This window comes from Hypomesus transpacificus, chromosome 21 (genome assembly GCF_021917145.1).
Source record: "Hypomesus transpacificus isolate Combined female chromosome 21, fHypTra1, whole genome shotgun sequence".
Taxonomy (NCBI): Eukaryota; Metazoa; Chordata; class Actinopteri; order Osmeriformes; family Osmeridae; genus Hypomesus; species Hypomesus transpacificus.
This window is the reverse complement of record NC_061080.1, coordinates 6,748,353-6,760,493: the sequence shown is the minus strand read 5'-3', so window position 1 is coordinate 6,760,493 and position 12,141 is coordinate 6,748,353. Positions and strand designations below refer to the sequence as shown.

At 43.7% G+C, this 12,141-nt stretch overlaps 1 protein-coding gene across 6 annotated transcripts in view; it reads right to left on the bottom strand.

The window, feature by feature from the left end:
• The window catches only part of npepps (aminopeptidase puromycin sensitive), a 215,139-nt gene that overhangs the window by 85,398 nt on the left and 117,600 nt on the right, over positions 1 to 12,141 (bottom strand). For 5 of the 6 annotated variants that reach the window (XM_047043674.1, XM_047043669.1, XM_047043671.1 and 2 more), the window contains one exon: positions 7,372 to 7,506. The exons of the other annotated variant lie outside the window; for it this stretch is intronic. In XM_047043674.1, the coding sequence (XP_046899630.1) occupies positions 7,372 to 7,506 (135 nt within the window). The remainder of the gene's footprint in view (positions 1 to 7,371; positions 7,507 to 12,141) is intronic. 6 annotated transcript variants of the gene reach the window in all.

Here is a 12,141-nt window from a genome sequence, read left to right as displayed (position 1 = left end):
TAGATTATCTAGACAGGCGTTAGCAATAAGCCAGACTGCTGTTCGTTTTCTGGCTATTTTTCGGAAGCTTCCCTTCTAATGCCGACTACAGCTAGTCTAGCTAGAGTCATTGGATGTGTGTAGAAACGTATTTAGCATTCTACCTGGTATGCTATATACAGGAAACGCTAACATTGCTAATAACTGTTAGCACAACATCATACTGTCCCTTATAGCTTGCGGTTGCAATGAGCATACGGTCGGAACAGCACCTCTTTCCAGGTTCAGCTTCCTAGCAAATCCTGCTTGAAATTGTCCAAGGTTGTCAAAACTGTCTTGGGTGAAATGTTCAGAGCAAATGAATGATTGAGTGTCGAACTTCGCCTGAATCTTCTCATAGACAACAGCAGCCATGCCTGTTGAATGTTTGGCTCCTTGGGAAGACTGTGAGTGTTAGCCTTCCCTGTACAGCCTGGAACACAGCATTTACGATCGTGGTCCATTTTCAATATCCTTGTTATAATTCAAAACGTTCTTCTTTGTAATTCCTTATAAGTAGCCTACACAGAGCAGCGCGCAGCTAAACTAGTATCGGAGATAGACGCTACCTCGGGCTGGTCTAGATGTAAATTCTGGGGCGTGACAAAGATACAGACCAGAGCCAATAAGAGGGCGATCACCGGTCCTACGTAGGACCGGTAGCTTTGTTGAAAAGCTAGCGTTTTACAGTCAAATTTTTTCTTTTTGAGATTTGAATAGGAAAGAGGTGTCAATGGACTTTGATATTCACGGTATGTTCAGTTTACCCACCGAACTGTCGTTATTCAACTATGACAAGGTAAAATCGGTTTTGCAGTCAATTGCCCCTTTAAAGTCAGTGTGAACCCTTGGCCTTGTTGAAGAGGCCAACAGCAGAAGGGAAGAAACTCTTTTTGTGGTGTGAGGTTTTGGTCCTGATGGACCGCAGCCTTCTGCCGGAGGGGAGAGACTGAAACAGGGAGTGTCCAGGGTGGGAGGAGTCGGCCACAATCTTCCTCGCTCGCCTCAGGGTCCTCGAGGTGTGCAGGTCCTTGTTGGAAGGCAGATTGCAGCCACCTCCGCCGTGCAGAGGATACGCTGCAGCCTGCTCTTGTCCTTGGCAGTGGCAGCAGAGTACCAAATGGTGATGGAAGTGGTGAGGATGGACTCAATGTTGGCTGTGTAGAAGTGCACCATCATTGTCTTGTGCAGGTTGAATTTCTTCAGCTGCCATAGGAAATACTAGCCTGGCTCTGCCCTCTTACGTACTTGCTCAATTTGGATTTTGCTTCTGTACTATGTCTGGGAGTTTGACTTTGAAGTCGGTTTTCAGAAACACATTTTTTGTAGGTCCAATCAGCGAACAGAGGCAGTGGCTGAGAACGATGACGGTAATGTCATGCACTAGTTTGAGTACCAGCGCAAAAAACTATTTTGCGCTCAAATGAATGCCCCAAAATTTTGCTTGCGCGCAACTTCCACTCGCACTGTAAAGGATCCTATCTAGCATCAGATCAAGCCCAGAATATGTCATGGGTGTGGGTTAAGCCCCAAATGTGTATAACGTCTGGCTCCGTGCCTGATTAACACTCGGATCGTTAAGCAGACTCAAATGATAACCATAATGGCTATATAAAAAATTATACGACCCCCTTCCGTAATCATGATGCCCCCCCAGAAATGTTCACTGGCCCCCCAGTCAAAGCAGGCTGCATCCGGCCCTGCTACCTAATACAATATACCCACTACAACAGCACTAAATGTGGCATGGATGTTATGAACCAGATGGCACGGCAATATTTGATAAAGGTAGGCAGCCGCCGTTGGCCAGTAGCTGTATTTGACAGCATCTTTGATCTGGCTGCAATTAATGCCCATGTTCTGTACAAAGTGTGCATGAATTTAACAATAAGCTGACGGAAATGTATCCTTGAGCTGGTGAAGGAGCTGTGTGAGTAGCAGGAAATGACAGTGGAGGCACCTAAGCTCCCTGAAACTCCTTCCCCATCTGCGAAAAGGAGAACTTGTCAAGTCTGCAGCAGATGTTCATGGCACAAAACTTGTGAGCTCTGCCAGACATGTAAGCGAAAAAATCACCGAAGATGTGCTTGGAAGGTTGACGGGAACATGAGTTGAGTGTTGAAGGGAACCCAACCAAATACATTTATTATATATAAAAGGTGCATTCACGGATTACCAGCTCAAACAAAGAAAACCTGAGCACAATAAAATGGCTGCGACTAACCTATTTATTTTATTTAGTTGGCATGTTGGCTTAAAGGGAATAAAGCTTATGACATCTGCCAGAAATGTAAAACACACTGCAGATGTGCTCTGAGTGTTGACAAAGCTACTTGTGAAACATCATGAAGGGAACTTGAGTTGGTTGCAGATGTAAAGAGAAACAAAACTCATGTCATCTGCAGATGTTGATTTTATTTGTTAGTTATTAGTTGTTCAGTTTCAATAAATGATAAAAATCGAGCAGGGCTTTGTAATTTTGTCAATTTTCATATCAGGTGTTTTTACATTAATGTTTCAAACATTTTAAAGGTCCCATGACATGTAAACTTCACTTTAGGAGGTTATTTAACATGAATATGAGTTCCCCTAGCCTGCATTTGGTCCCCCAGTGGCCAGAAATTTCAATAGGTGCAAACCAAGCCCTAGCTATTCTTCTCCGCCTTTTAGAAAATGAGAGCTCAAACGAAGGTTACCTCCCCTTTCTCTGCTTTGCCCGCACAGACAATATGTCCCACCAATGAAAAAACGATCTACGACCGTGCAAGCGCGAGATTGGTTTTTCCTCGAGACATCATGGCTTGCAAATGATCGAAGCATGGCAGTTAGCCCCACCTCTTTCTTCCTCACAGCATTTAAAGCTACAGACACAGAAACAGTGCGTCCTGAGGAAAGCTCATTGTGGGACTACTCGTAGTGCCTGTAATTATGCCCCCAGGCTGAATTTCACTAGCTCCTTGGTCATGTGACCTACTGATTTCAAACTAGTTTGAGTATCCATTAATTAGCCTTACATACAGATTGTCCATTTTCATATTGGTGATTTTACATGAATGTTTCATGAAAAGAAAAAAACTTTCCTCCAGGACCATGGTGCTGCATAAAACAACACAGAAATTCATGAGACTAAGACTAAATAAGACCTACACATTTTTACAGTGCACGTGCAAACGTGTGCAACAGGACAATATATGCTTGACAAGAGAGTGCCGACCAGGGGGGTATTCCATTTAGCGGGTTTAACAAACTCTGAGATTAACCCTGAACTCTGGGTTGAGTTACTCTAAAATGGGAAACTCAGAAAATGTGGTTCCGGAAAAGCTGGTATGAATTTGTTAACTCAACTCGGAGTACGTCAACTCAGAGTTAAGCGCCGGCATGAGAACTATTAAAAGCCAACATCAATGGAGCTCCGATACTAGGATCCACCATGGCACCCGGTGTGTTTATGGTCAATCTGAGCACATATTCCGGAAAAAAGCAACACGGCTGTAGCAGCGTATAGTACAATTGGAGTGGGAGACAATTGCTGCCGAGTCAATGCATTCATTTGAATGCAATAGCCAGTCCATACATTGAACATTTAACCCCACTGTCAGTTAATATTACAAGAGAAAAAGAGTTCAATGTTTTATTAAATGTAAAAACTTACTACGAACAGGTAATGCATATTTTGCTTAGGGTACGGTTGTGATTGTAGCCTCGACGTCACCTTGGTTTTAATCATATTCGACATGATACCAAGTCAATATCAATTGGTGCCTATTTCAATTTGTAGTAGCAGTTTCACCCAACAGAATGCTTTTCATCAAAAGATGATGATGATTAAGATGACGAAGAGACATTGACTGCTGCTGCAGAAATTGCATGCAGAGAATTTTGTATGGTAGCCTAGCTACTGGTAGTTCTCTCCCCATGTACTTTTATTTACAAACTTGTGCAAAATTGTCAGTTACACTGACATTGTGAGAATAATTAATATTAAAAAACGATGTGCACATTCTGATCCTGTTGAACAGAGCATGGATGCTGTATACAGTGAGAAGTTCATTTAATGGCAGGTGAATTTAGCATGTGGAACTGTGAAATGTAGCTAATGTTATCTCATGTATACCCAGTTACAAGTAAATGAGTTGAACAAACTGCACCTCATGAAGAAAGTGCCAAAAACTGACCAAGAGATGGTGTAGGCCTACTTAGGGTAGAAGAATAAAGGCTAATCTCGAAAAAGATTTGCTGGAACAGTTAAGGGAGGATGCATGGTCACAGGTGATGTTAATTGTAGGAACAATAACCTATATGAATATGAATTTGCTGAAGTTCTATTTTGACCAAGAGATGATTAGGGCAGACTTAGGGCAGAAGAATAAAGGCTGATCTTGTAAGGCTATCAACCTGCCCCCACCTCTCATATGGTAAAATATAGTTACTGGATGTAGTTTCAACTTGATTGCTCTCACATCTCATTGTGTAACTTACTGTAGCATTGCTAGTCATGTTGACGGGGTCAAGATTCTGGTGTGATTGTAGTTGTTGTCAAAGAATTGTGAAGCATTGTTCTGTGGATTATTGATCTCCTGAGACCTTCCTCAGCTCTAAACTCGTCCTACTCCTTCTTCCTCACCTCTTGCTTTCTATCTCTGGTTTACAATAATCATGGTAGAGTAGGCATGCGAGTTAACCTTCATTGATTTCATTCATTTGCAATATGATAAAATGATTATATTATTTAACCTTAATTTGACCATTCTTGCTCTGATTTAACCCAAAGAGTCAAATAACTGTAAATCCATTGGTATTGGCATTATTTGGTTAATGTTAATACACTGTTCAGTTTCCCATCTTCCTTCAAACCATAGGGGAATTAGTTTTGGTTGTTTGGTCAATACTTATTGACCCCTACAATGTTGAAATAGATTTGCTGACAGGACGGTACATCATGTAAATTGTAGGAATCATATATGAATCATGTAAATTGTAGGAACAATAGCCGATAGAAATAGGCTAGGCTACTCATTATGATTTATATTTGTAGGCAAAGAAGAAGACCAAATACAATTTCTATTGTTTGTATTTATTTCAGTGCCAAAAAGCATATGGTCAATTCTGAGTGCACGTCCACGGCGTGTAACACTAGCGATGAAGGCCCAAGGGCTGAGAATGTTGCTAAAATAAATTACAGATTGTGACGGAAAACGGTAACGTTAACTTAGATATTCATCAGGGAATTAAAGCATATCAAACCGCAGTCTTAAAATCGTCTCCCAGCGTATACCTAAACAAATTAAATTTTATTTTGAGATCGCTCGGCTGAACCAGGAAAGGATATCCCATGTCTGCCTACACTATCAGGCTCAGAAAAGTGGGAGGGGATAGGTAGAAACGCAGAGTTTGGCATTGAAAAACCTGCTAGCGAGCAGGTTAGTTTCACAGAGTAAGTTACCATGGAAACTTACCAAAAGGTTTCGTTACCACTCTTTCTGGAACGTGGAACGCGGAGTATGCCTCTTTTCAGGGTTAAACAACTCAAAGTTTTCACTAAACCCTCTAACTGGAATACCCCCCAGTAGTCTTCAATTCTAGTGATGAGCCACTTGCCGGTTTGGAGCATCTGAAAAGCAGTCTGTACGTGGGGAATAGCATTATATATGTGGTTTTAGTAGCCACAGTGGGGTGGATTAGAACAGTTTGCTAAGCCCCATAGTTTACAGAGCGCCTGATTGTACACAGGACAATCATAAATTCCGATGGTAAAAAAATTGTCTTGGCAGGTTTTGTTTGATGAAAAATTATGATGCAATTGCTTTGTTAGTGTGGTTCATTTTAACAAGTGTGTACGCTAACATCCGTAACTTGGTGCTCACCAAACAAGCGGGCCGAGACTGTCTTAAAAATGGGTCTCGGCCTGCTTACAAACAAACCAAAAAAGTTGCCCAATCAGGTTGCAACCTTATCCTAATGCCTTTTGTTCAGTGTTAAAAATTCCACTGTGAACACTAAGCAAACCAGGACTAAATTGTATGATTTTTTTTTGTTCAAGACACCAAGATATCCGAGACCAGGGAACCAAACTACAAGAGTGAACATGACCTAACAGTCAAAAGCCCCACCAGTGATGATCAGAAATGTTAAACTAGCAGAGTTTTTGCACCATCAGTCCAATTCATTGTCCAGGGAGCAAACATTTGAGAGCAGGATAAACGGGAGCGCAAGGAAAGATTGTGTAGCTTTTAGCTTAGAGGTTCCAAACTAATAAAACTTCCCTCTTTTTGCAAATTTAAGCAATACTTGGACTGTGCCCTGTCAACAAATAAAGAACAATAACTGTCCAGAATAACTGGATCTATCAGACCCTTGAATGTTTATGATGTCCCTGTGTGTAAATATACTGACAGGCTGACCTGTTAACCGAGAATTCCCTTTACCAGGTTGCTACACTACTTTTGACTAGGGACAACAAAATGATCATTCTCAGCTGACAATATAATGTTAATAACTGTAACATCCTTTATTATAAATTACATTTTGCTGAATGATTGAAGAGTTAGAAAACAGCCGACAATATAGAATGTTTATAATGTCAGGTTTTGCATTTATAGACCAAATGCAGTCTAACCCGCAACTTGTTTAACATCGTTTAAAATAAATTACATTTTGCTGAATGATTGACGGGCTAGAAAATAAACATTTTAATGAAATAGTCACTGACTATCAACAAGGAAATGAATGACAGATTGACAAAGGCCAATTTAGTTTCCGACTAAACTGGCCTTGGCTGCGTGAAAGAAGCGTCATGTAGCAATCATTGTCAGTAACAAGTCCCGGTCTGAAGACTGAGATGTCATTTGACCCATTATTCAAGCTATAAGTAGGTCAAGCGCTTCTAGTGTTTTATTATAGAGGTTATAAAAATGTTATGAGACAAATCTTAAATTGTCATTTAATAGTTGTTAGATTCTAATTTCCTTGATTTAACTATGAAATGCTTTGTATTTAATTACTTCAAAACACAACTTAATTGTCCCAAGGGCAAAACACCCCACCCCTTTTTCTGGCTATAGTCGCAATGTTTAATGACCTACTCTTTTCAGCAATGAAGCAACTAACCCGGACCATAGCAACAAAAAAGATGCTAACAATAAAAAATGGTGACTACCTAGTTAATTTAGCTTACTGATGGACAGGAAATTATCAGGTAAAAGTAACCAACTTTGCTGGTTGGATTTTAATTAAACCATGTAATTCTTCAGTAGTCATTTAACTAGCCAAGTCGCTAAGTGGTTAAGTGTCCACTTTTCTATACTGATTTTAGTACGCTCTGCACATTTTAATTGGAGAATATAGTAATCTCACCAGGGAGAAGAGATCATTCTGCAAACCCAGCCGGTCTACAGGGAGCAAGGTGAGGTCTCTGATACCAGGTAGCAGGCTTTCAAGCATGGATGAGCTGTACTGGATACGATAGAATCCCACTGTACCTGGATTAATCTGTAGTGAGAGTGGAGAGATTGATTAATGTAACAGTAATTCGATTCAATTCGATTTTTTAAAACAGCAATAAACAAAACAAAGTGGTTCTAAAACTACCATCATGTTAGGGGTGTTACATTGGATTCGAGAGACACCTGCACTTTAACACTGTCTATAATGACAAACATTTGGAGGGGAAGAGGAATAGAAAATCTTTGTAGTAATGTGCATGCATTTAGTTTGTACACAAGTAACAGGAATCTATTCATTTCATGACATGGGGCCAGCTTGCAAAATGAGCATTACAAGCCATGGTTAATAACTGCCATGTGATCATCAACTTCCAGAAAATACAAAATAAGATCATCCTTAATTTGTCCCGCAGTGGGGAAATTGCATCAGCAGCAGGGTACAGAACAGCACTCAGAGTACAAATAAATATAGAAAGTACAATATGAAGATAAGGATATAAGGGTATAAAATAATATGATAATATATAAAGTAAGTGAGACAGTGAGTCCTGCAGGGGGTGCGACTTGTGATCCAGCATGGATGTCAGTTTTGCCAGGACCCGTCTCTGTCCACCTCCTGCACTGAGTGCAGAGGACAGCCCAGGACTGAGCTGGACTTTTTGATGACCTTGTCCAGCTTCTTCCTTTCCCCCTCAGTGATGCCATACAGGATGGCTGATGCCACCACCGAGTCATAGAAAGTCCTTAGGGGTGTCCCCTGCACTCCAAAGGTTGCAGGGGACACCTCAGTCTCCTCAAGAGTTAGAGCATGCTCTGACCTTTCCTGTACAGCGCGTCAGTGTGGTCAGTCCAGTCCAGTCCGTGGTTCAGGTGAACACCCAGGTACTTGTAGGACTCCACCCTCTCAATGTCCATTCCCTGGATGTTCACAGGTGGGGGAGCAGAACGGTGTCTGCGGGAATCCACCACCATCTCCTTGGTCTTCCCCATGTTGATGAGGAGGTGGTTTGGTTGACACCAGTAGCCTGCGTCAGTCTTCTGTACTCCGCGTCGTCATCATCCGACTATGGCGGAGTCGTCAGACAATTTGAGCAGGACGCAGCCATCTGAGTTGTGTCTAAAATCAGCAGTGTAGAGGGTAAAGAGGAAGGGCGCTACACCGTCCTCTGAGGGGCACCCACGCTGCAGGTCAGGAGGTCAGACACACAGTTCTCACAAACTGGGGCAGTGTACTACTGTGAGGTAGTTCAGGGTCCATTCTGCCAGGGGTACATCCACACCAGCCCACACCAGCTTGTCCCTCAGAAGCACCGGTTGAATGGTGTCGAATGCGCTGGAGAAGTCAAAGAACATGATCCTTACAGCGCTGCCAGGCTTCTCCAGGTGAGTTAGGGCACGATGTAGCTGGAAGATCACAGCGTCCTCCACCCCGATTCCAGGTCGGTAGGCAAACTGCAGTGGATCCATTTCTGAGCTCACCTCAGAGTGGAGGTGGCCCAGGATCAGTCTCTCCAGTGTCTTCATCATGTGTGACGTGAGAGGCACCGTCCTGAAGCTGCTGAGGTCCTTAGCGCGCGGTGTTTTGAGCACTGGTACCAAGCAGGAGGTCTTCCATGGCTGTGGTACCCGCTCAGCTTGAGGCTCAGGTTGAAGACATGCCCCCATGATCCCACACGGTTCGTCCGCACAGGATTTCAGGAGCCTGGAGCTGATACCGTCTGGTCCAGCTGCCTTCCTTGCATTCATCCTCCTCAGCTGTTTTCTCACCTGGGCAGGTGTGAAAGCTAGGGGGTGGGGTGGGGGTGGGTCCTTGGGGTTGTGAGTGGATGGTGGAAAGTGCCGAGCCCAAGGTGTGCAGGGCTGGTGGGGCGGGGCATTGTCCAGGTGACGAGGTGTGAGGCAGCTGTCTAGGGGGAGTGGTGGGTGACTCGTTGAACCTATTGTAATAGTTGTGCAGGTCCCTCTCAGCCTGGGGGAGGGGTGCCTTGAAGCCTGAGATGGTTTTGAGGCTCTTCCACACATCCCTGGTGTTGTTCTTCTTCAGCTGGTTCTCCAACTTCCTCCTGTAGTTGGCCTTGCCCTCCCTGATCTTCCGTCTCAGCTCCTTCTGTACAGACCTGAGCTACTCCCTGTCCCCTGAACTAAAAGCGCTCTTCTTCTCCTTCAGGAGAGCTATGATGTCCGGGGTAATCCACGGCTTGTTGTTTGCAAAACACCGTACCTTTTTGGATGGCACAGTGTTCTCAAAACAGAAGTTGACGTAGCCTGTTATAGTGTCTGTGGTGGCATTGATGTCCTCCCCGTGTTGGTAACAGAGCTCAGTCCACACTGTGGTGTTGAAGCAGTCCCTCAGAGCCTCCTCGCTCTCTGTAGTCCACCTCTTCACCACGCGTCTCTCCACAGGCTGTCTGTGCACCACAGGTTGATACACAGGCTGTAGATGGACGATGTTGTGGTCAGCTCTGCCAAGGGGAGGCAGTGGGGATGTAGAATATACCTCCTTGGTGTTCGCATAGAACCGATCAAGTGTTTTATTGTTCCTGGCAGTACAGGTGACGTACTGTGTAAATGTTGGCAACACAGAGGAGGGGGGAGCATGGTTGAAGTCCCCAGAGATGAGAAAGAGGGCCTGTGGGTGCCGTGTCTGCAGCCTGCTGGTAACTGAGAGCAGTGTATCACAGGCAGTGTCAGCCTTAGCAGAGGGGGCACGTACACAGCTATCACAATAACTGTAAACTCCCAGGGCAGGTAAAATGGCCTCATGCTAACCGCTAACAGTTCAATGTCCTTGCAGCACAATTCCACCTTCACCATGCAGTGACCTGGCTTGCACCATCTCTCATTAACAAACACAGCCAGGCCTCGTCCTCTCCTCCTACCACTGTCCTCCGTCCTGTCCGCCCTCAGCAGGTGAAAGTAATCCAGTGGGACTGCAGAGTAGTGATGTTACGCTCGATACCCTGCTCAGGAAGCGGTATTGACCTTTCGAAACATTTGGTAACGACAAAAACATGTCGAGCTGGCTTCAAATGGGCAGAAACCACGTGGACAGAGTCGAAGTGTCAAAGTGACGTCCGAAGCAAAGACGTTAAGTTGTTTATAATACAACAAGATATATGATAACATATTTTTTACACTTGCTAATCAAAACATTTGTCACATAACCTTTATTTATCAAGTTGTCAATGACGATTGTGAGACTGACATCTCGAGAACTTGACGTCACTTGATTCCTGAAAAGCGATACTTTTTCAAGTCTTCCTTCGTAGCTCCGCGGGGATGTTTGTCTCTAGGCAACACAGACACGCTCTTCAGTGCAATCAGCTGTTCCCGGTGGTAAACAATTTGAACAATGGACTCCCGGGCTCCAACGCACATCCGAAAGTGTCCAAGATCCTAAGTAAATTCAGAAAAAAGTAGCAGGTTATGCAGTATGGGCTGCGTTCAATGTGCAATGTGCAGGAGGGGCTGCTGCCCCGAACCCCGGCCACTAGGGGGCCCCGGCATGGGAGATAAAAAAAAAAAGAAGCATTTTGATGCATTTACCCACCCGTAGTGAAGTCCACGTTCTCAGTGTCATGTGTCGTTGTTGGTATCAAAGTATGCAAGACAACAATGGCTTTGCATGAAGGTGATGTCAAACGAATTTGACCTGCTTCGCCAAATTGACTGAAAAAAGTAGACGAGTGGACTTAAACTAGTCTCACACTGATTATCTAGCCTATGTTCTTTTCAGTAGGCAGCCACAGCCTGATCATTAAATTGTTCAATCCAGTTGTTTGTAAATATGTGTTCGCTGGGCTGTGTGTGTGCACACTAGACTGCATGTTCACGTGGCTGGCTAGGGGTGCGTGTTACAATGTATTACAATCAATGGCGATTTCTTAAAAGGTCACATGACATGAAAACATCACTTTAGGAGGTTATTTAACATTAATATGAGTTCCCATAGCCTGCCTTTGGTCCCCCAGTAGCTAGAATTTTCGATAGGCGTAAACCAAGCCCTGGGTGTTCTTCTCCGCCTTTGAGAAAATTAAGGCTCAAACGCTCTGTTTGAAAATCTGCTCCTTGTGACGTCACAAGGAGCCAGGCTACCGCCCTTCTCTCTGCTTTGCCCGCAATATCGGTTTTTCCTGGAGAGACATCATGGCGAGCAAACAAACGAAGCATAACAGTTGCTCAGTGCTTGGATGTACAAATAAAAAAAAAGTATTTTTTTAGCTCCTTCATCCAAGCCACTGCACAGCCAGTATCTTAATTTTATTTTCGCTGGAAATGCGCCGCCACAACTTCCCAAACTTTTGTATGTCTGCGCCAAACATTTCAGCCACTACTGTTTCCTTAACTTGAGCCAATACAAAGCTAGCCTTGCTGAAATTAAATTCTGGATCAATACTAACTCTCCTTGGTCAAGCTACAAACCTTGGACAAGTAAGTTAACTAACGCTATATCATTTTGTTGCTTTACTGTATATGGTTACCCAGCTTGCTACCCTTAGAATGTGGCTGTAACATTAGCTCTGCACCTAACAGCTGAGTTACTGTTGTTAATGTAAAGGTAGATGGCATCAAGTGTGTGTGTGAATACAAACACTGTAACGCCAGTGTTGTCCACTTCTTTGTTATTTGGATAACCATTTTGCTGTTGGTGTCATGGCGCACGCGATATCCGCCTTTCCCC